This window comes from Eurytemora carolleeae, unplaced genomic scaffold, assembly GCF_000591075.1.
Source record: "Eurytemora carolleeae unplaced genomic scaffold, Eaff_2.0 scaffold1540, whole genome shotgun sequence".
Classification (NCBI taxonomy): Eukaryota; Metazoa; Arthropoda; class Copepoda; order Calanoida; family Temoridae; genus Eurytemora; species Eurytemora carolleeae.
This window is the reverse complement of record NW_019397431.1, coordinates 16,890-42,737: the sequence shown is the minus strand read 5'-3', so window position 1 is coordinate 42,737 and position 25,848 is coordinate 16,890. Positions and strand designations below refer to the sequence as shown.

The window sequence follows — 25,848 nt, the reverse complement described above, 5'->3', positions numbered from 1 at the left end:
ATGACGAAGATTTACCGTTTTCTTAAACTGGCAGGAAGATTAACCGATTCCTTCATTAAACTGGCAGGAAGATTAACCGATTACGTCATGAGTTAAACTTATACTGGCAAGAAGGTTAAACGATTATTTCTTAAACTGGCAGGAAGGTTAACACAATTATTCCTTAAACTGGCAGGAAGATTAACCGATTCCTTCATTAAACTGGCAGGGAGATTAACCGATCACGTCATGAATTAAACTTATACTGTCAAGAAGGTTAACCGATTCCTTCATTAAACTGGCAGGGAGATTAACCGATCACGTCATGAATTAAACTTATACTGTCAAGAAGGTTAACCGATTCCCTTATTAAACTGGCAGGGAGAATAACTGATTACGTCATGAGTTAAATTTATACTGGCAAAAAGGTTAACCGATTCCTTCATTAATCTGGCAGGGAGATAACCGATTCCGTCGTGAGTTAAACTTAAACTGGCAAAAAGGTTAACCGATTCCTTCATTAAACTGGCAAGGATTTATTAATGAGTTAAACTTAAATTGTAAAGAAGGTTAACTGATTCCTTCATAAAACTGTAAAGAAGGTTAACTGGTTCCTAATAGTGGTATAATTTGTATGGCATTTGTAATAAGGGTGGTATTGAGTTTTGAAACAAAAATCGGTTTCTTCCAAATTTCAAAAATTACAAGAACAGACTCCCCATCTTGCTAGGTATCAAGCTGTAGATTTCTCAAGGGAATAGAAAACGAATTAAAATGTTATTTTGAATAATCCAACAAACTTAAAAAACAAAATTGTGCAATCTTAAAGTTGATTTTCAAGCTTCTGGTAAAACTATTTTCTTATAAACGACAGAAAATGGCAAACCAACTTGCTGAAATGTCGTCTTCCTTTTCTACTATTTTATGGGTCTTATGTGTTCAAAAAGAGCTTTGCCATTATAGATGTAAAATATGGTTTTCTCATTTATTTTAAATTCTGAATGCGTAGTGAAATTAAAATTCATAATGTGAGTTGAAAAAATAAGGAAACAAAGGCTCAGTAATAAATTTATTTATTCAATATAATATCAATTCGTTTAAGCTTAAAGCTTTGAGATAATGTATACATCATACACTTTTCTAGGGTTTCGCATCAAAGGTTTTATGTTGACAAGTGCATTTGATATTTTCACCATTTTCGTAATTTCTAGTCTTGTAAATATTAATAAAATATTCAGGTTCTGAAATCATATTATATCACCATTCAGGAACTGCGATATATAATTTAAATAGATTTTGGTTTTGATAATGATTAGAATAACACAATACTTTTCTGATAATTACTAATAATAATACCAATAATAATTCTAAAAATACTAATACTTCTTTAACGATAGGTATCAGATTCACAAGGGAACCTGAGTCTAGAGTTGTTCCTCCAGGGGACAGGGTTTTCTTCAACTGTAGAACCAATACAGGTCAAGGTAGGACTTTTGTTTTACAATGTACACTAAGAGAAAATGTTCTCAAATTAAACAGAATATGAGCGCAAAACGCCCTAAAAGCTTAGAAATGATAATGAAGATAAAAATAATAACCATTTGGGCATTGTCCTAGCTTAATTTGTTTCTTAGACATTAAAGGTTAATTTAGAGAAAGGAAATTAAAAAAAATTCTGAAGTTATTTGGAATGTGGAGAAAGGCACATGCCACCATTTTGGATATGCCAGGGACAGGGATATTTTATTATTATTACAAGAATCAATTGCATTCTCTGTAAAAAACCGCAACCTAATATTATAGGAAAAAGTAAATTATATTTCTGAAAACCAAGTTAGAAAGAAATGAGAATTGTAATCTTTTTTAAGATGAAGAAATCTATTGGTTGCACAACGGTCATCAGCTGGATCCTTCCAAGCGGTCAGATGTGAGGATATCCAACGGTCAACTCTCTATTAAAATACGTACGGCCAAGAGACACAGGTAGCAGCTTATTCAGAAATTAAATTCACGTGATTAGTAACAAAACCCCATTTACCTTAATTTAATAAATATGGCAACGAACTTGTTATTTCACTCTTAATCAGATATTTTCCTGTGTTCCAGTATATTAAAGAGATTTTTGCCGTAATTTCGAGTATATTAAAAAAATGCTTGTATATCTCAAAATAATACCCTTTAAATAGGTACATAAATTTTTAAAAGATACTATTCTAAATCGGGCATTCAACTATGACAATTTCATCGATAGTCACATATAAAGTAGGGGCCACAGTTTTTCCATTCGGAGTTAGACAGATTTCTTAGTCTGAATCCTTGAATGCTTCGGCAAAAAAAACCAGGCGGAAATAATTAGATTTTATTTTTAAATGAATAAATTTCTATGTTTGATACTGAGATAAATGTTTAAAGGCTGGGTATAGAGATTCTGTAGGAAATAGTTAGTTGAGAAATAGAAATAATTGTCCATTAGGGAAAACAAGGATGCAATGTTTACCTCTGAAGATTTATCAAGAAGTGTAATTAGAATAATTAAAGGTTTAACGAGTTTAACAAATTCACGGAATGATTTATTTCTCCGTCTTTGTAATTGGAGCACTTAGCTGGAAGCTGTTAAAGGGACTGTACGCGTAATGTTAAGTGACCCTCTTTGCAAATATAGCAATGCCCGAATTACAAGAGTACCATTGATACCTGAATCTGATAAAACATTTGGCAAATATGTCGTTTTTCCAGACTCGAAAACTGTTTAATTTCTCCAATATTTCTTTTAGCAAAAAATGCGCAAGTTGCATTTCCAGGGAAACCACAAAATGAATAAACAATTCAAAGAAACAAAACATGGATATCTAATTCGTTTAATAAATATCGTGCATCATGATATCTGTAAACTTTAACTACGTTGTACATTATAACTATCTATGTTTGTAAACTTCCATGTCAAACCCATTATTTTTTGACCTTCGCTTCAAATGAATACGTAGCATGATTAGTTTAATCATGTAATATCTAATGACGTACATCTTAATTGCTTCTAGTTTAACTTTGCTGTAAATACGTTACATGATTATCTACATCATGGGATATAGATAAAAATGTAGGAATTGTTAATACGTGTATCAACTTTAACTTGTAACGTATTGACTCATATACATTAGTTGATATAGAAACTCCGATAGAGTAATTGGTTCTCGTTGAAACATTCGAGTGGAGAGCATGCCCATTGGTTTGGCATTGATTGATTAATAGCTAGTGTCCGTGTTGACATCGATAGCTGACGAGATTGAGCCCATTGGTTTGGCGTTGATAGAAAACGAGCTAGTGTCTGCTTGACATTGATAGTTAATGAGATTGTTTCTGGGTTTAGCATTGATAACTAAGTGAAACTGAATTGTACCTGCATAGATACGTGTTGGAGAACCCTTCAGGAAGTAGGGCATTTACAACTTTCATACTTGATCAGATTAATGTTTCAAGGGTACGGTTTTGAATTGAGCATTGCTTGAAATTACGCTTACAGTCCCTTTAAGGAGTGCATCAAATTCACGGAATGATAAGTTTCTCAGTCTTGGTAATTTTATCACGAAGTTTTAAGTTTTTAAATTGGGAACATTTTCTGAAACATATTTAATAATGTTATTATTAAATAATACTGAAAATTTGTCTATTAGTTTGCACCTAACTGAAAGGGAAAAACGTATTTGGTTATTTATATAGGAACCATTAGAGCTAACTTTATTCGATAAGGTTTGCTTAGCTGTGTTTTTTAGTCTATAATTTGGGGTTTTGTGTGAATTTAGTAATTTGTGTACAATCCCTTTAAAGGAGGTAAACAACACACTGCGCAGTGCGCTTGGTTTCAGGAAAGGAGTTTTTAATCAGTTGGTAACTTGGTACCATATCCAATATATTCTGTACAATTATAGAAACCTAATTAAAACTAATCAATTGCACCAGAAAATAACAAAATTAATTTATTAATATTTCAAAAAAGTTTTGTCAGATTACAAAATATTAAATATATTTAAAAAAGAATGTTACGCCTGGGCAAGCTAGTTGGAAAAGTGTTTAAATATGTTAATCTCTGGATTGTTTTCCAGCTGTAGAAAACCCAAAGTTATTTTTGCAGAGAACCCACAATTTAAAATAATCAATTTTCAATATTGTGGACTTGAATATCTAGTTTTTACTAGATAAGACAAAGCTGTAAAGGTAGTGTGCCAATCTCCAAATAGAGGGTCACTTGAAATTACGTTTACTGACCCTGTAAGGTCTCTACATTTCAGAAAATAGAAAAAAAAATTTTATTTTTCTAGGGAAAGACAGACTGGTAGTTACCAATGTGTTGGAGGGTTCGAAAATATGCTCTTGATGTCTAACCCAGCACAGCTAACCGTAGCATATCTAGATAGGTTAGTTTATATTCAAGAATATGTTAAAAAGATTACGTAACTTTTAGGAAAATGTATTTATTCGAACTTTATTCAGATTCCCTAATACAGTGGAAAGTAATGAAGTGGAAGGTAATGAAGGAAATAATATTCTCCTCACCTGTACACCACCTGCTAGTGATCCTCCTCCCATCATTCAATGGTTTAAGGTAAACAATATCCTCCACTGTACACCACCTGCTAGTGATCCTCCTCCCATCATTCAATGGTTTAAGGTAAACAGTATCCTCCCCTGTACACCACCTGCTAGTGATCCTCTTCCCATCATTCAATGGTTTAAGGTAAACAATATCCTCACCTGTACACCCCTTGATCCTCCGCCCACCATCCAAAAGTTTTAGGTAAACAATATCCTCCCCTGTTCCACCCATCATCCAATAGTTTATGGTAAACAATATCCTCCCTAGTACACCCCTTGATCCTCCTCCCATCATCCTCCCCGTACACCCCTTGATTCTCCTCCCATCATGGAATGGTTTAAGGTAAACAATATCCTTCCCTGTACACCCCTTGATCCTCCACCCATCATTTTATTGAATAACATGGGTTGCCTTTGAATAATAATAAAAAAAGGTTAGTAAACCATTATAACAAGATTGTAGCTTGTATTTTAAACCCTTATCTCCGCCATCTTTTGTGGGAGAAGAGTTTTATCTGAAATAACAAATGCTCAAAGATAGATTAATAATTGGACTTTTTTCCTATTATTCTCCTGGGACTAGTATTTATCAATATCCGAGAAAAATATTAGTACTTTTTATTAGATCTTTATTTTATTATAAAATTACTAAAAGCACAGCACAGGGTGATTCATATTTAGAATCTTTTTAAACCACTAAAAAAATGTCAATTATTGTTTTTCTTTTAAGATACCGAAAACTGTGTGGGCCGCCTAGAACCAATTTATGTGTCAATATCCATTTTTTGCGAATGATATTATTTTGCAGAAATCAAATCAATGATTTTCGGGGGGAATGTAGATGAGCTCCCCCCCCCCTCGAACAAATTCCTGATTACGCCACAAGTCCTCTATCCTTTAAGCTAACATTCAAGTGGAGATATCATCTAGTTGTTATAACTTTATTTTTTTCAGGAGACCAAGCTTTTGAATTTGACCGATAAATATGAACTGATCAGCAACAAGAATTTATTTATTCGGAATATATCTCAGTCTGATGCAGGGACATATGCTTGCCAAGCTTCAAATCATCTAACAGGTAATAAAAGGGGGGGGGCTAGAAGTAGTGCCCCCCTCTCTAAAGTTTAGGAACAATGGCGTATTTAATAGATTGACAAAGAAAGAAACAAGTTTACAGTTGCAAGAAATCCATAATCTAAGGATTCATGGTTCAAGCCCCGTCAACTGCAAAAATCAACAACTGATAAAAAATTCAGACGTACTGATGAGTCCTTTTAGGACGAAACATTGTGTCTATGGATAATATACATGTATCTATGGAGAATATTTTAGAGGAAAATATACAGGAATTGTCAGAATTAAGCACTTTTAAGCTACAATTTATTTCACATTATTGACTTTTTTATGGTTGTGCATGCATATCCATTAAAATGTATAGTCTATGGAAAGGAGACATCTGTTTTCCATTGTATTTTAATGAGATTATCCAACCTGTTATAGAATATGTCACAAAACTCCTCCAAGAATGCCTATGGCCAGATTTTACTAATCTCTTAATTTTAACACAATTCTATCTCATAAAATAGCCATATTAAAGGGCCAGGTCTTAGACTTAACTTCAAGTTACCATCCATAACATTAACTGTTCAAACTCCTTTACTTTTTATCTGGGTAACAATGATAACGTTTTTAATTTTTTTTTATATTGAATAAAATACACTGAAAACTTAGATTATGTACTTACTGTACTTCATTAAGGTGAATCTGTACTGTCGCCTAGTGTACACAATCTTACAGTACAGTCAGCTGATGAACTACATAAACCAAGGTAGGGACACCTGCCAATGTATTTAAATTGTGAAACTAAGCTTTTAAAGTATAAAACCACAAATAATATTAAATTAATGATAATTTTAAAGGGAGAGCTCAAATGTTAAGAGTGGGACCGTTTACACTGAGATATAGACAACTCTGAAACTTAGTCAACAAATTTTTAAACAGTCTCGGCCTTGGCCTTGAGGTTTACCTCACTAATCTATATATATTTTTATATGGCTCTAGACAATTTAGTGTGCACTATTTTGCAACAAAATATAGAAACATTTTGTCACAAAAAATTCTCAAGGCTAATACTGTTCTCTATGGTGTCAGTTTTCACAGGATATTTTTTTTAACCTGTGGGAATTGGTCGTGCAAGGCCCGTGCAGATCGCAAATAAAGTCTACATAGCTCAAAAAAATATTTCTTGAATTTATCATGTCATATATCATTTTATTCGTAATTGTCTAAAAAGATTAAATCCATCGAAATTTTTAAAACAATTTAAAAATTGACTGCCTTAGGTTAAAAAACCTCCAAAAAATCAACTTCTCTTTAAAGCTAGCATTTTTTAAGCTTAAATCCATTGAAACTTTTTGAAAATTTCAAAAGTTGACTGAATTAGACAAAAAAAAAAACACGTAAAAATTGATAGTTTTTAAGAAGAAAAATATATTTTTGGAGTCAATGCAGTCCATTTTTGAAATTTTTCAAAAATTTCAATGGATTTTATTTTTTTTAGACAATTACGAAGAAAGTGATATATGACATACCAAATTCAAGAAATATTTAAATAGAGAACAATATTAGCCTGAGAGTTATTTACGGAAAGTCGGACTGAAAACTGGGCACGCTACTAGACATAAACATTATACAGTTAAAAACTACAAAGCGCTTTTTTAGATTAAGTTTAGATAGTGTTATTGTTAAAATAGTACTCGATTTTTAGTGCTTAATGTTTTTGCGTACTTACCACTGAAGCAATTTCTTGTTATGAAAGTACAATTTTGAGAAAGTACAGAATAAATAATTTGAATGAGACATTCAGTCGTCTGACAAAACGGTACGCGTCATCAAAAATGCACAGTGGGAATTTAAACTATAGAAATGTTTGTTTGTTTTTCATTGATTCCAACCTATTGCCACTTAAGAAAATTATGACTTCGTTAAAATCTGCCAATGTACCGTTGTCAGGCGTATACGAGTCCATTCATGATAATAATGATAATACCAAAATAATATTAATTTTCTGGAATTTCTATAATCCTAATTGTTTAGATTATTGTATGAGCCTGAGTCTAGCTACCATCCCCAGCTTGGTAGCGATCTTGTCATTCCTTGTTCAGCTAGGTATTATACATTTTGGGATACACTGTACACAGTGAGAACAAGAAAACTCTGAAATAGGAAGACGACTTTTAGTTATAACTTTCAATAGCATGATGCACAGTATTGTTATAATGTCGACTTCTTGTTACATTGTTTTCTAGTTATTACTGTAGTTAGTGTTGTCAGTCTTAATGTTTGTTTTTTACTTTTATAAACACATTTCTGTTATAAAAGTTTACCTATATTAAACTTTGCTATATTCTATCCTAAAAGAATGGAAAATACATTATAATACACGTTCTATGTTGGACCGTTTGTGGTTTGTTTTTTCCATTTATTATCTGTCAGGGTCAAAATTTCGCATGGTGTTGGAAAGGAAAATGTTAAAAATAAATAATATGAAATAATTCGCTTTTCTTACGATATGTCTGATCCTGAAATAAAATATAAGCAAAAATAACGAACAAAAAATGAGCCAACTTAATGCAGATTACTAACTGTAGCACTGTTTACTGCTAAGGCAGTGTACTATGAAGTATTGTCGTGTACTGCTCTCAGGGTCGGACTAACTGTAGTACTGTTTACTGCTAAGGCAGTGTACTATGAAGTATTGTCGTGTTCTGCTCTCAGGGTCGTACTAACTAGTACTGTTAACAGCTAAGGCAGTGTACTATGAAGTATTGTCGTGTACTGCTCACAGGGTCGAACTAAGTCAATATCATAGGGGGGGCATATTTGCCCCCCCTGGGACCCCCCCCTAAAAATTGAAAAAAAGCAATAAATTTTCAATTTCTTATTTATTATCACATTTTAAGATTTACATATCAAAAATGATACATTTTTAATGAGATCGATTGCAAAAGTATCTTATCGGTAATTAAGAAATAAACAATTAAGTCGCTGTCCAATTCATAATTTGAATAGGAATTTAAACTGTTTACCAATTAAAACGAATTTTCCGTAATAAACAATTATTTGAGCATTTTATTTACACATCTAATCAAAGGTAATAATGTTGGTGATTATCTATTCTTTTTTGAGCGCTTACTAAGAATTTAATAAATCCTTTTATAACGTGTTTATCAATTTTCAGTGATGACCAGAAAACTCTGAAATAGGAAGACGACTTTTAAACTCAAGTGAGGACTTAAACTAGTTTAATGAACATTAAACATAGCAATTGTACAGTGAAAATAGACCATTTTCACTTAAATTGTGCTTTGCTAAGTTACTAGTAAAAATATTTGCTTTGTAACAACAACCAAACGCTTAAATATCGCGATAATGTCGTCTTTCCATTCCATTGTTTTCTGGTTATCACTTTATGAGAAAATAATTTCAAAAGGTATTTCAGTTCAGGTCACTAATTAAATACTATTTTCGTTGTATCGTTCATCCCTTGATGCTTTTATTTCAAATCATGAATTTCCTCCAGTCCGCCCTTGACTGTTCTCTGTAATATCGGGATGATAATTTAATAGACTGGTTTATGTGGCATTTGTTATTGTTATTTTTGATAGAGGCTCTGCCCTGACCTCTACGGAATAATGGGGTTATTGCTTTTTGCTTTTTTCTTTGTTTGTTTGTTCAATCTTTTTACAAAATTGGCTTGTCTGTTTTTCTAAAAATTCATGAAAACAGAAAATCCGCAAAGTTTACGTTGTATTTCTATTGATAATAAATATATGATATATATTATATACATGATAAACTTGTTGCCATTAAAAAAGAGAATCTACATTCATTTCCGTTATATTTGAAGGGGTCTCGGCCTTGATTTCTACGGAATGATGGTTGATCTTTTATTTATTTATTTATTTAAAACGCCTAGTGTATATTGTTGGACGTTGGTGTACTGTTCACATATTCTAATATTAATGTTGAGCAACAAAAAACTTTCAAAATATTTTACACCTTAAAAATGCAGGCAGGGATTTCAGTTTTAGACTACTACCAGCTCCACCGAAGTGTGATAAATTAATTTTGTTTATTTAGTGGTTCTCCAAAACCAACTATATTCTGGACCCACCACGCTTTCAATGCTCCGCCCACCTTTCTTAATGGATCAGACGGTCTGCTTCAACTGGTAGGCGTGTCCATGAATTCGTCTGGAGAGTATACTTGCCAAATATTTAATGGGCGTGGCCGACGAATACTAAGGAAGACCCTGATCACAGTGTTCGAAAAACCAGTTGCTTCAATTTCATCGTTTAGGTAACTTTTTTATTATAAAATTTTTGCCCAAATAAGATTAATGACAATTATAAAAATGACTCTTTAAGTCAATTGTCAATAAATTTCTATTTATATCACTGTTTAAACTAAAAGTATTTTGAATCATCGTCCTGAAAGAAGTAACAAATACAATAAATACATATTTGTTAAACTATTTGAAAATTTACAAAATATTCTAGGAGTAATCTATGCTAGTGGTTTATCAAAGTGTAGTGGGGAAAGATATAAGTAATTATTTGAAAATTTAAAAAATATTCTAGGAGTAATCTATGCTAGTGGTTTATCAAAGTGTAGTGGGGAAAGATATAAGGGATAATTTTACTTACTGTACCTAGAGATGGGTGCGTTCTGTTTTTTTTCATTTCTTTCGTTCATCGTTCGCGAACGAATCATTTCGTCCTGTTTTTATTCAGCGTTTAAATAAAAATTTTCGTTCGTTCTCAAAATTATCGTTAATTTTCTATCTATTTCGTTCGTTTTTTCACTGAACGATCGTTAAGTAAAATCACTATTTCATTAAAAACGTTCATTTAGTAAATTCCTTCGTTCAATAAGATCGTTCATTCAGTTAAAAAAAAAACTATCAATTTTTTAGTAAACTATTTTACATTGTTCGTTTTTTCTTATTGTTCGCTTTTAAAAACTATCATTTTTTCATTTCTGTGAACAATTGGTTTTATTCATCCATTCTCTTTTTTTGAACGTCACCCTTTTTTATGTTAGTTCAAAATACCCTGTAAACCCGATGTGAAAAATGTTCTCAATAAATTCTTGACCGATGTCAATATTCTATATTAAAGAAGAAAATTTCCTATATTACCTTAGTTGGTGTTTATTGACTGAAAAACTTACTGAACAAAAAGACTAAAAATAAATATTACTGAGTAAAAATTGAGCCAAAAATTGGAATTAAAAAATACAGGGAGGTTTATGTCTCACCTCTAAGTGTGGAATATATATCTATATTATCTGTCTGTTTGTATCAAATAAACGTCAAAAAGGCTGAACCGATCAGGCCCAGATTTTTTATGGGTAGCGTGACCTCGGGGAAGGTTTATAGATGATCGAATTTAAAAAATTTGTCACCAACAAAATTAAATTTTTGAAAATTTTGAATATCCACGAAATTTTTTTTTAAAAACGCGAAATTTTTTTGGTATTTTTTACAATGTATACAAAGAGAAAATGTTCACATTTGAAATAGAAGATGGGCGGCTCTAAGAGCCTAGTCTACTCTAAATATATGCTTTGCTTGTCTGTTTGTTTGTATCCAATAGACGTCAAAACGGCTGAACCGATCGGGCCCATATTTTGTTAAGGACTTCACATGACCCAACTCCCATGGGAAAGTTTTGGATGATCAAAATTTCAAAAAATCGATCATTAAATTTTGAAAATCCGCGATTTTTTTAATGAAATTTGCCATTTTGTTTGTTTTTATTTTACAATGTATTGTATACTAAGAGAAAATGTTCACAACTAAAATAGAACCCTAATATAATATACTTTGCTTGTCGGTTTGTCTGTCTTTTTGTTTGTATCAAATAAACATCCAAACGACTGAACCGAGCGTCCCCAAATTTTTTGTGGGACCTAACGTGGCCACAGGGAAGGATTATAAATTTCAAAAAAAAATGCCTCCAACAAAATTTGATTTTAATTAAAATTTTGAAAATCCACGACATCCGTTTTTGAAATCCGCAAACTTTTTTCTGTTTTGAAATGTATACAAAAAGAACATGTTCACAATTGAAATAGAAAATGGGCGCGAAGCGCCATAAAAGCCTTGTTTATTTATAAACTAACTAAAGTGCCCGGCGTTGCCCGTTAAATAAAAAAATATATTTAAAAAATTTTATATCGATTTTTGAAGAAGAAAAAAGTTATGAATTTTTTAAGGCAAAGAGCTTTATTACATAGATGTAATGCATTGTAAAATATAGTTTGCTAATTTTAGAAAATAATTCGATCAAACGTTCTTAAAGGGAAAAACTCTAAAATAACATTAATGGTTTTTCCATGAATAGATTTTCCAGCTGACTATTGAATTTTTATTTATATAGAAATATATTTAGAAATGATCCACATAGAGAAGGAGACCCTTTAGAACTGTACTGTAATACACAGGTAAGGTAAAATGTACATTCTCCTAAATGTACAATGCACTGTACTGTACATACAAATTCAAAGAACACCCTAAGTAATATCATTTGAAGACGACAGTTAATTGTTTTTTGTGAATTCCATGTACTTAACTGATTGAACTTCTACTAAATCTATATAATAAAATAAGAAATTCATAAATATGTTCACTCTGGCCGGCCAAACGGCTGGACCGAAAGGGCTGAAATTTTTTGTGGGCTCTCATGGGTAGCTTTAAAAAAAATCCGCAGGGAACATTGAACACTTCATCTAGTTTTTTAATAAACTCAATTATTTACACAGAAAATTACATCCTGTTTGTAATGAAAATTTTCAATTTGTTCAAATATTAAATAGTTCATAAGATGCGTAGTTCAAATGACAGTAGTCCAAAGATTGTCTTAGTTTTATTTCTGATATTCTATAAGCCTTGTGCTTAGAAAATAATTAAATTTTAGGAGCTTGTAAAGATTAATATATGTTTATATGTTCAACTCTAAAAAATGTGAGTCTGCAAGCCCAGAAATACTTAAATGCTAACAAACGGATCAAAAAGAATCCCTAACACTAAAATTGACTGATTGGCTGACTGACTCAATGAAATACTGACTGACTGGCACCTTGAAATACTTAACTGACTGACTCCATGAAATACTGAATGACTAACCTTATTGAAATACTGACTGACTGACTCATTAAAATACTGACTGGTTGACTAATTGAAATGCTGACTGACTCTTTACCAAACTGTCTTACTAATTGACCGACAAAGTGAACGAAGCGACTGATAAACAGACTGACCTACCAACTGACGGACTGATTGTCTTGTGTCCAGGGATTCCCAGCCCCTAAGATCTCCTGGATGTTCAACGGGAAGAAGAGGATGACAGCACATAAGCTTGAGATACCCAGCCTCAAGGTTACAGATGCCGGTATATACCAGGTACAGTCATTAAATCATAATCAGGGCCGTGTCAGAATAATATTTGTAGATTTTATGATTTTTAAGAAATATTTCATCTTTTTTATCATTTCTTCAAGGAAATTGGATTTATTTACCTGAAAATTAGCATGAAATAACACCATAATTGGATATTTANTTTATATATTAAACATACAAACTTACCTTTTCATTATAGAAGTATTGATTACCTTAATTCGGAAATTTCCATTCAAATTTTGACCTAACTTAGTCCTGACAGTAGAGTGGAAGGGGACCCCTCCCGCCCCCTCCCCCTGTGTTTAATTAACATATCTCATTAAGAATGATTCAGAGGATGATCAAATATTCTGACCTTTAATTATGGAAAATATTTTAAGTATTATATTAGGCATTTTCATCAAACTGTCTAGAGTCTCAAAGCCCGACTGCCTACTATATTCAAACAATTTTTTAGTTTTTCTTTATTGCAACCCAAGTTTCATGTTTTTCACAATTACAATCAACTGCTTTTTCACTTTATAACTGGATACTGAACAAAAAGAGCTTTTCCAAAATTCCAGATTCAGTTGTAAAATGTGGACAAAATAGACAGAATTAAGAGGTGATGGGGGTCGGTTTGCCCCACTTTACAGCTAAAATTGGTTTTGAAGTACCTCAGCAGTCACCAAATCTCGCATTGCTCGAGTTGAAGTGTTACCACAAGAAACTAACATTGAATGTTAGTTTATGGTTAACCAAGAACCTGTTCAAGAAATGAAATGATGAAGATAACCTACTTTGATTTGAATTTCCCTGGTATAGGGGTAAGAATATCAGGGTGTTAAGGGCCTCTGTTTTGAACAGAGGCCCTTAACATCTGATAGCGGTCTGGGGATCCCACATTGGGGGTCTACCATGATCGTTTTCGCCATTTTTTATTTATATAACTTTTGGGGAAAATAGATAATTTACTTAAAGGGGGTGGGGAGAATAAAATGATTTTATAGGAAATATACACCCATGATCAATATTATTTTAGTGTTTTGCTGAGAACGAGGTTGGTATATCATCTACAGCTGTGCTGGTCAGAGTAGTTCCTAATATGATGAACACAACTCAAATCACAACAGATGCTCCCAGGTATTATTACAAGTAGGAACCAGAAGGCTGTGGAATGGGAAAACAGCAATAACGTAATAACGTAATAATAAGTGTATTTGATGTTGTTACAAAGCAAATAGTTTTATCATTAGCTTACAAAATCAACTTATTTGTTGAATTGTTTGCACTGCAGAATTTCTGTGTTGCATATTAATTGGACTATTTAAAGTCATAAATTGGGTCTTAAAGTTGCTTCCTATTCTAAAGTTTTCTGCTTCTTATTGTAGTTTGGTTAAATAGTTTGGAAGTTATTATTGATAAAAAAAAAACAATAAAATCTGTCAGAATTAACCAATAGACCTAGTTCCCCGATAGGGGAACTAGGTCTTATCATTCTTGTGAACTATCATAATTTAGTTTAATCGCACTGCTACTTGTCTTCTCACCAAGGGAGAATGTATTTTTTAATCTTTTGCTTAAAAAATATTAAATTGACCTTTTTTCTCATTTTTTCCCTCAAATATCATTTTTAGATTTTTAGTGTATTTCTTGAACTATTTTTAATTAAAATCAAATTAGCCTCCAAATACGTCAATGATCTTTTCTGTCAAAAACTTTATTTGGAGCTAAAATCAGATTTCCTAAGAAGATATGTTGACTAAAATTATTTTTAACGAAGTTTTTGAAGTTTTGATCATTCATAAACATTCCCTGGGGCGACATGAGGTCGTTTGTACATTTATTGAATAAAAACAAACAGGCAGACAAGCAAAGTATATATATACTAGCCTTATAGGGCGCTTCGCGCCCATCTTCTAAATTAATTGTCAACATGTTCTCTTTGTGTACATCGTAAAACAAAACAAAAATAATTCGCGGATTTTCACAAAAAATTTCGTGGATTTTCAAAATTTTCAAAAATTTAATGATGATCGAATTTTGATGGAGACAAATATTTAAAATTTTGATCATTCATAAACCTTCCCTGTGGGCACGTGATGTCCCACAAAAAATTTGGGCCCGATCAGTTCAGCCGTTTTGACGTTTGTTGGATACAAACAAACAGACAGACAAACAAACAAACAAACAGACAGACAAGCCAAATTTATATATAGATTAGCTATAGCTGGCCAAACGGCTGGACCAAATCGGCTCACATTTTTCGTGGAAACCTAGGGATACCTTGGGGGTAACATAGGCTAAAATAATTCGCAACTTTTTTCTTTGTTTTTAAAACTCCATGGGCAACGCCGGGCACTTAGGCTAGTAAATAATATTAATTAATGTATTTGAAAATTGTTTAAGCTATTTATATTAGTAGGTCCCGGAAGGGTATCCTGTATCCTCCCTCCGCCCCTAATGTGACCCAGCTATCTGAGGACTCGGCAAGCTTGTCCTGGAGTATGCCGAACATTACACAGGATATTCAGTTCTTTAAGGTAAAGGGTGTCCCACGAAACATGACAGTTGTTGAAAAATTTTGAATGTCTTCTTCCATAAATTATTTTGGATATTAACGACTTTTTTCATTTCATTTCGCTAAAAACATCTTTTTCTCAAATATATTTTATTTTGAAATTAATTTTAAATAATCAAATTGGCATACAATATTTTTCATCATTCTCTTTAATAACAAAACAACTTAACTAATTATGGAAGAAGACATTTCAAACTTCTTACCAGCTGTCATGTTTCGTGGGACACCATGAAGGTCACAACTGATCACAGACCAGTATCAGGGTGGTGGGGGGTTGGGGGGATGCCCACATATTTTTTTTTAATCTAGGTACATAGAATGACCAGCTTAAGTCCAGCTGGTGTGCATGCTTTCCTGTACTGTATCGTTTGTAATGTACTGTTCTTTCTGTTTGAGATTCTGTACTGATGAGATACTGTACTGTACTGTATTGAAGTGTATTGTATTTAGGTTCAGTATAGAGATCTAGGTACTAAAGATGACCCGCTTAAGTCCAGCTGGTATACTGTTGATGGAAATATTGATCCACCAATAAGGAATAAGTCAACACAAAAGAAAAATTGGAGAAATACTTAATCAGCATTTTTTAGTATGCGTTCTTTATTTTCGATGAAGGGGGGGGGAGTTTCTACCTTGGAGTAACACACTTACTGAATTTAAATTTTGCTTTTTGTGTTATATGAAAAAAGTCCTTTTTGTGCCGTCTAAATGAATTGTTGACGGAATATAACAGGAGTTTTGAGGTTGTAGGACTCATTCAGAACCATGTATACAGGTAGCATTATTTTCTTTCAAATATTTTAAAATATTTAAAATCTTCTATGATTCACAAGTTTCATAATCACCTTTATTTTCATTAGAATAATAATAATAAAACCATTTACAATGAATGTATATTGTATAAAATCTATTAAGTTTGCTAGATCCAATAATAGAAAATAATTAGTATTGAAAAATATTAACAGAGGCTTCTATGAACTATGACGGGTTCGATCCGCAGTAGTGAGAACTTTTGTCTTGTGAATCTTGGGATCAAGCATTGATCTCCATCTTATGCATACCTACTTAGTTATCTAATCCGTAGGGGTCTTACCCTACTAGAGTAGCTTTATTGGAGGGATCAAGCATTGATCTCCAATCTCCATCTTGTGCAGGCCTACTTAGTTATCTAATCCCTACCCGTAGTGGTCTTACCCTACCAGCGTAGCTTTATTCGAGGGATCAAGCATTGATTTTCATCTTGTGCAGACCTACTTAGTTATCTAATCTGTAGTGGTCTTACCCTGCGAGAGTAGCTTTATTCGAGGGATCAAGCATTGATCTCCATCTTATGCAGACCTACTTTGTTATCTAATTCCCACCCATAGGGGTCTTACCCTAATAGAGTAGCTTTATTCAAGGGATCAAGCATTGATCTCCAGCTTATGCAGACCTACTTAGTTATCTAATTCCCACCCGTAGGGGTCTTACCCTACTAGCGTAGCTTTATTCGAGGGATCCAGCATTGATCTCCATCTTACGCAGACCTACTTAGTTATCTAATTCCCACCCGTAGGGGTCTTACCCTACTAGAGTAGCTTTATTCGAGGGATCAAGCATTGATCTCCATCTAATGCAGACCTACTTAGTTATCTAATCCGTAGTGGTCTTACCCTACTAGAGTAGCTTTATTCGAGGGATCAAGCTTTGCTCCTTAAATTATAAAATCCCCATATTTGATTTTAAGATCAAGCATTTAAGATTTAAGTATTCCATCCAAAAAGGACCCTAAAACTAAATATTAAAAAAACATCTCATTTTTTGGGTTTTCCTAGGTTTCGGATCGCTGTGGTGATAGATAATGATAATACCGTCGGTCCTGTCTCTAAAAGATTCCATCTCAAGGTTAAATTTACTTTTGCAGGTTTTCAACAAGTTGCATTTCAAAACTTTCACCTATTAAGAATTGAAATCATTCAAAATCTTATTTTATTACTTTTTCTGCAAGTTTTTTTTTAACTATAAACTCTCATTATTGATTACATTTTGTCTGTGTGTCAGTAGATTTGATGCAACGGAAAGTTTGATTAAGAATTATGTTTTTTTAGTAATAAAATATTATTTATTATTTTGTATTTATTTTTAACTTTTACCCTACAGGAGAGCACAGAAAAGGGACCAGCTGTAATACCACAATTACTTCATATTCTTCCTCTTAGGTAAATTTCCTTCTACCTAGCTCAATACACCCCTACCTAGCTCAATAATTGAAATTTATCTTAAATATCCTTTGTTCAGTTCAAAAGACAATAAAACTATATTGCGGGAACCTTTATCTCTGGGAAAATTTCATAAGGATGAAATGTGTCCCATTACACAGGATATACAGGGTGTCCCACATCATATTAGACCGAGAACGGGTCTAAATTACGATTTTCGGGACTAATTAGAAAATTTCATTAGAATGAATCATTTTGAAAAATAACATAAGGCTTATATAAGAATTTTCTTGCGGAAAATGATAAGTTTTTCGAGTATTAAGGGTTTATTTTGGTGTTAAAGGTTGGAGATAATCTAATATGATATGGGACGCTCTGTATGTTCTGGATACAGAAAACCATAAAAAATTGAAGAATTTCGCTGTTATCTTAAAATGTATACTTAAGAATTTATTCCCTAACTAAACAAATTTTCCAACTAAGCACAGAATCCTGTATTTTAATATGCATTTGCAGAGTAGTGAATGTGTGGAACAATATGCCGGGAAATATTAAAAACTTTACAAATTCTAAGATGTATAAAAACAGTTATCATCGATATGTTGGAGAGATTGTTTGAGTAAAAAATGATAAAACTATCAGTGAATCTATAGACTCTATGCAGATATTTTTAATAAACCCCTAAAACTGGGATCAAGAGATTAATTCAACAAAATAACAAAATTAAATGCTTCCTGTTTTCTGCAGTTGTTCCCCGAATTCCTTCTCAATGAAAATGAGCTATAGAAAGTATTCAAATGTTCAAACATTCAAAGCTTTATTCAATTTCCCTGTGATGTCAAAAATTTTGTATTTTTTTTTTGTTTCAATTCTCCAAAACTTTTTGAAAAAGCTTTTGATAAACACAATTTAAAGAATTTTTCATGTAACTTGTTAAAGAAATTAGATTTTTGATTATCAGAGTAAATATTATCAAGTTTAAAACTTTTATAGAAAAGAATTGAAAACTTTTAAGTAAAAGTATTTAATATTTCTACTACTTTAAACGTATTTAAAACATATAAGATTTTAACAGACAATGCCCAATTTACAACTGTACCTTTAAAGCTTTGTCTGATCAAGTATGAATTAGACATCAATGCTTTTGTTTCTTTAAACTATTTATTTTCATTTGTGGTTTTTCTGCGCATTTCTCGTTTTAAGATGCAATGAAGAAATTCGCAAAAATAAAAAATTTACGTATAGGAAAAGCTAATATTTCTTTTACATTTTGATCATTTTAAGGTTTCTTTAAGGAACTGTAAGCGTAATTAAGCGTAGTAAACCCATTAACTCACTTAACCAAAAACCATCACTGAAATTCATTAGTTTGCAAAACATTTGCACTTTATTTGGGATTTGATTTAAGATGCAAGACAATCTAAATGAAACATAATTCTCTGAAAAAAGAAGATCTTTTTTTCGGGTTTCAACACAAACAATATTAATTTTGAATTTGTTTGGAAATGTTTTATAATATTCAGCACAAGTTCCTTGTCTGTGCAGTGGACTGTTCCTAAGGTTATAAACGCCGACGAACAAGGCAGTGTGGAAGGATACTTTATATACTTCAGGTAAATAACTAAATAAATAAAATGATTCACCATCAAGGATCAGGGTTAAATAGTAAAAGCGCTTAGTATAATGGTGTTATCTGATTGGTAGCCTGGCCCAATGTCGGTTGTCTGATGCGTAAAAATTACATTAGTTCAAAAATGACAAAGTAATTCGTTGAAACATTGCAAATCATAAACCCAGGCTACACTTTTAAATTAGAAAAGTCATCTTGAAACTGAAGAATGCTAGTAGGACAAACCCTAAAAGTCTGATTTGATTTAGTGTCAGTATTAAGTAATCATTAATCAAATTGGGAATTGTTTGTCTAATTGATGAAAGGAGGGATAGATTTGAAAAATAACTGAAAAAATAAATAAGAAGATAAATAAATGAATAAATGTACAAACAAATAAATAAATGAATCAATATAGAAATAATAAAAATGAATAAATGATGAAATGTATAAGTTAACAAATAATTTATTTAATGAATGAATTAATGAATGCATGAATGAAGTAATACATTTTTTAATTGATAAATTAAAAAAATAGATGAACTAATTAACTATTTAATAAAATTAAATCAATGATAAATAATTTTTAAGTTTTAATGAATGACTCAATGAATAATGAATATCTAGGGACTCCTTGTCCGTGGACTTATAGATAAAAAAGTATGCTAGGCCATATAGAAGAATAAATTAATAAATAAACTAGTGAATGAATAAATGAATTAATGAAAGGATGAATCAATCAATGAATCAATCAATGAATTAATTAATGAATCATTCAATCAATCAATTCAATTAGTTGGATAATTGATTAATAAAGTTTTATTAGTATTTGATATTGATTATTATCTCAAAAGTTGCATATTTCTTTATTAAGTAAAGAATGAATAAACTTCTTATCAGGGACTCCTTGTCTGCTGGACCGTATAGTAAAATCACTATATTTGGACCTGGAACACATAGTCACGTGATAGAAAACCTTAAACAGGGTCGCAGATTCGATATCAAGGTAATAGAATTTCTTTTTATCAGTGGTCAGGATCCATTTCATTTTGATGTGGATCCGGATCCTGGATCCGCCCTTAAAATAAATGGATCCAAATCCAGGTAAAATCCATGTTTTTTAAGATATACTGATTTTTTTACAGAACGAATCCATTCAAGGACACGGATCTATCCAGGACCCGGTTCCTTTCCGAACCTGGATTCACAAAAGAGTAAAATGGATCCAAACTGTTCTGAGAAACCAATAGCCTTAATTTTGATACAAGAGAATTAACAAAAATTAAAAATTATTTGCTCGTATTTTCTTGAAACCCTTGTTGAAGTTTTCCATTCAAATACATGACAAGGATTGTTAAAGATCTATTGAGCCACTTGGTCTAAATCATATTGTGTTAGTTCTTTCAACATATTTGCATTTGTTAGGAAGTAAAAAGAAAAATACTCTCCATAGAAATTTGACCACGTTAAATTCATCAATCAATTGTTGAAGAAACCTTCAAGGGACTGTTGTTGTAATTTCCAGTGAACCTTTTTTAACAGAAAGGGGCATGTCCGATTCTCAGAGCTGCCCCCAAAGTAACAGAAATCCTTCACAATTGAGGGACTACTTGAAAATCGTCTTTGATCTTTGAAATAATTATTAACTGTTAGTAGTTGACCTAGTTTACAAGTATGTTTCTTTATTTTGGGGGTAAAATAAACAACAATGTAATAAGAATCAAAAGATGAGAAAAGTTTGCTAATTTCTCTCCCAGTGCTATTTGTTTCCATTAAGTTGTGGATATATGATTTAATACTTAGGTTCGTGCATTTAACGTGCATGGTGTTGGTCCCTTCTCCCCTGTACAATATGCTCGAACCCTGGCTCCAGAAACTAAGACTAAAAAGGAGGTAACTAACTACTGCCTTGGGAGCCCCCACCCCCCTTGTTATTATTAACTGTCAGTTGAGCANCCTTTAATTATTTCTCCAAGATTCTTGTTAAAAACATCGTTACAAGAAATAATGAGCATCTAGAAACTCATATTAATCTTTTCTCAAGAAATAGTAAATTAAACTAACTTTGATGGAACTTGTTGGAGCAGTGGTTAATATTTTCTGGAACATGATTTTTTTCACTACTAACTTGACAATATTATTTACAGATGTCAGGTACATTTGCGTGAATAGAAAAATAGTTCTGGTATTATTAGCTGAAATGGGGAAAATTATAAAATTTTTCGGGGAAATATAGAAAAAAAAGTGTTGAAGTTAAATTCGTTAAAAAAATCATTTTCCACTCCTGAAGGAGGGGGGAATTCTTAAAGATATACACCCCCGCGTTATAAATATTTAAGAGAATGGAATTTGAGAAGAAAATGGTATTCAAACAAATTGGATTGTTGAAGGTTGTAACAGCAGCTGTAGAAGCTCGGGAACCAGAAGATGAAGATGCAACTCTTTATCTGATTATAGGTACTTTCCTACTCATCTTACATACTCCTCTTATACTCCTCTTATACTCCTCTTATACTCCTCTTATACTCCTCTTATAATCTTCTTATACTCCTCTTTATATAAACATATAAATAATTTTAGGATGTTGTCTCGGTGTTTTGGTAATTATACTGATATCCGTGTGCTCTGCTGTAACCATTATTAAGAGAAGAAAGATGGCTAAGAAATACAGGTTTAGATTTATCAATAGTAACTATAATTTTTTCTCCTTCAAGTTTTCTCTTTGACGTTTTTTAAACACTTTTAAGGCTTTGACAATATGTTTTTGATTCTCTTTTATTTTTAGCTATGGAATTTAACTCGTGAAGCATCTTTAAAAAGTTGGACCTATAGTTCCATACATTTTTATTATGAATTTATGTTTTAGTGAAACTAATGCTGCAATACATAATAAATACCAAGATACTAGTTTACAGATATCTGGGCTTCAATATCAAACTGAACAGGTATATTATATGATATATACTATATTCTTGCGTTCCTTTAATCGATGTTTACTTCAATTCCAGAAATCAAAACCAGTTTTTCAAAAGTTAAAGAGTTAACATGACACGCTCATTGGTTAAATTTTTAACTTCTTTCTTGGATATCGAATGCGTTTAAAATAATCTTGGGTTTAGTAAAACCAGGAGTTTAAGCATTAATCTTGATATCCATCATTCTAAAGTTTTCAGCTCAGGGTACATAAAGGGGTTTTACCCGGGGTTATTATTATTACTAATCCTAAAATCCAGTTTTCCTTCATAAAGAAAAGACTTTTTATTTTAAGGATGAATACCCCCAGGTATGTACCCGACCTACAGGCCATGTTATAGACTCCCAGTTTCAAATGACCTACGATAGTGGAGATTTAGAAACATCTTTTAGGTAAATATTTGGGATTATATATCTTATATTTTGTCAAAATATTATTCTACTTTAAATTAGTTCTTAACGTACTCTTTCAATATTTCTTTAAATATTGTCAAAATATTATTTTATTTAAAAATAATTCCTAATATATATTTTTTTAACATTTATGAATTTTAAGGTAGAAAAGTGGAGATATTAAGTTTTGTTTTAAGAAAATCTCTTTTTATTGTATTTTTTATCCAACTTAGATATACTCAGCTAGCTCTACACTTTTTAACGTTTAACTCAGACTTATTATATCATTGCTATTAATACAGGGGACATTATGTACAAAGCCTGGTGTTGGCTCATTTCTAACATCAACTTTTAAAAATGGACACAAATCAAATCTTGTTATGTAAAGAGATTTAGTTTAATTTTGATATTTTCAGTGTTAATGATCAAAGTTACGGAGGAGACAATTCAATTTCAAGCCAAGGTTCAACTGCCCTTGCTCAGGTACAGTTGGACCCATAAACATATGGAATAAGAAGAACTTTTAACTCAAGTTTGGAATTGTGTTGTGTAAAATTAACATGGTACATAGAACATTTACACTTAATAAGTTAGTTTATAAGCTACTTGTTAACATTATGCTTAACAACATCAAGTAATATATATATTTTATAATAATGCGTAAATGTCGTCTTACTATTCCACAGTTTTATGGGTTGGACTGTTAATATTACGGTATTGAAAATCCTAAATTTCAAATTTCTTTTCAATCTGTAATTTAATATTCTACATTGTTAAGAACAGTGTTGTATAAAATTGTACTGTTCTTTACTGTATTGTACAGTACGGCACTGTAAAGTTCTGTCATGTACTGCCCTCTACTTTGCTGTACTGGTAACGTAACATAATGTAATGTAGTATACTGTAAAGCTTACAAAATATTTGTTTAAGGATTCAAGTCGGAATTTAACTATGAGGTTATATCAATGATGAGGTTATCAATGATTAGGCTATCAATGATAAGGCTATCAATGATAAGGCTATCAATGATGAGGTTATATCAATGATGAGGTTATATCAATGATGAGGTTATCAATGATAAGGTTATCAATGATGAGGTTATCAATGATTAGGCTATCAATGATTAGGCTATCAATGATAAGGCTATCAATGATAAGGCTATCAATGATGAGGTTATCAATGATGATGCTATTAATGATGAGGTTATCAATGATGAGGTTATCAATGATAAGGCTATCAATGATAAGGCTATCAATGATGAGGTTATCAATGATGATGCTATTAATGATGAGGCTATCAATGATGAGGTTATCAATGATAAGGCTATCAATGATAAGGCTATCAATGATAAGGCTATCAATGATAAGGCTATCAATGATAAGGCTATCAATGATTATGCTATCAATGATAAGGCTATCAATGATAGACCCGGTACTGGATTTAATGAATTGGGGAAATTGGTTGACCTAATGTACAGACGGTTTAGCCACTTATCTTATATGCAGTATAATTGTGATGCGGATCTGGATCCTGGATCCATACTTGAAAAAAATGGATCCGGATTGTTGTTGTTTTTCTTCTTTTTTTCGTTATTTTATGCTTAAACATGATTAACCACGAAGGACCAGAGAAAAAATTTTATTAAGGTCTTTCTTTAACAATTCAGATTTTAAGAGCAAAAGGTTTTTGTTTGCAGTTTTTGGTTGATATTTTGTCCCTTGGGTCCAGATCCGTGGATCCGAATCCAGGAAGCCAAATATCGCGGATCCAAGAGATCTGGATATTAAGTTCTGCTTATATTACTGGTTTAAATTAAATTTTTTAAAGTTTGAACTATCCTAGTCATTAAGAGCCGTGTTCTATTTAAGCTTTTAGATTGATGAACTCAATATTTGCGGCGCTCTGATCGGTTGGAAGTGTTAGCGAATTTGTCTTCATCAGCTGACACTATATTAGGGTTGTCTAAAATCTTCAACTTTGAAATAGTGATTCAGAATTTGAGCCAGTGACCACTTGAGAACAGTTGAACCGGCAGTAGGTAGTTCAGCGATATCTCTCCAATTCATTAAATCCGGCCAACGTAGATTTTTGTAAAATCACCTGAAAGCCAAAGCTCCTTGTTAAAAAAAGGATCAAACAGGATTTCCATGTTATGATGTAAAGAACAGAATATATACAAATACAATTTATTGATATTCAGTTAATGCTTCGAATTGAAATTTAAAAATAGAATTTCATGGAATTAAATTTTATTTTTTTCACGATTTAAATCCTGTATATTTGTATATAAATGCAATTTTAGGATGAATACACTGATGAACCATCCAGACTATCTTGGAAGCGTAGAAGACGAAGTGAAGAAATTCTCTAGGAAACTTTTATAAGGAAGAAAATCTTTAAGCAGCTTTATAATGAAGAAATTCTCTAGGAAGCTTGTAAAAGGAAGAAAATCCCTAAGAAGGTTTTATATATTGAAGAATTTCTTTAAACTTTTTTAATGAAGAAATTCTCTAGGAAGCTTTTATAAGGAAGAAATTCTCAAAGAAGCTTTCATAATGAAGAAATTCCCCAGAAAGCTTTTAATTATGAAGAAATTCTCTAGGGAGATTTCATGATTAAGAAACTTTCTAAGAAGCTTTTCTAATGAAGAAACTTTCTAAGAAGCTTTGATAATGAAGGAATTTTCTAGGAAGCTTTCATAATGAAGAAATTCTAGGAAGATTTTATGATAAAGAAATTCTCAAAAAAGGTTTCACCAAGAATAAAAAACTTTTACTGAAGAAATTATTAAGGAAGTTTTTCATCATTTAAAGAATTCATGAAATAACACCGATTTAAAATATTCCCAGAAATACTGTCAAAATGTGAGAAAATGTTTTAGATTTCCAAATTTGTCCGACATATACATTCCATAGAAAAATATCGACTCACGTTAATTGTTCAAAAAGTGCCGTAATAACTTAATGTATACGATTTAAAACGCTTTTGGTGTGTATTCAGAGTTAAACTCAACCCAGATTTTCAAGAATTTATGTTTGTTTTAAAATATCATTATTTTGTTTTTCATTTTATTATTGAAAGC

The 25,848-nt window shown here is 31.8% G+C and overlaps 1 protein-coding gene across 1 annotated transcript; it reads left to right on the top strand.

Moving 5' to 3' along the window:
• LOC111714248 (interference hedgehog) lies at nucleotides 1–25,150 on the top strand. Its single transcript, XM_023489313.1, has 27 exons — nucleotides 1–91; nucleotides 1,377–1,463; nucleotides 1,848–1,962; nucleotides 4,296–4,391; nucleotides 4,468–4,579; nucleotides 5,524–5,647; nucleotides 6,328–6,397; nucleotides 7,666–7,737; nucleotides 9,712–9,930; nucleotides 12,027–12,078; nucleotides 12,929–13,036; nucleotides 14,055–14,155; nucleotides 15,438–15,555; nucleotides 16,044–16,129; nucleotides 16,327–16,368; nucleotides 17,408–17,477; nucleotides 17,733–17,791; nucleotides 19,315–19,404; nucleotides 20,301–20,406; nucleotides 21,204–21,293; nucleotides 21,791–21,857; nucleotides 21,981–22,071; nucleotides 22,267–22,345; nucleotides 22,669–22,766; nucleotides 23,183–23,249; nucleotides 23,697–23,722; nucleotides 25,069–25,150. The coding sequence occupies exons 1-27, from the start codon at nucleotides 1–3 to the stop codon at nucleotides 25,148–25,150; spliced, it is 2,418 nt and encodes an 805-aa protein (XP_023345081.1).
• The last annotated feature ends 698 nt before the right edge of the window (nucleotides 25,151–25,848 follow it).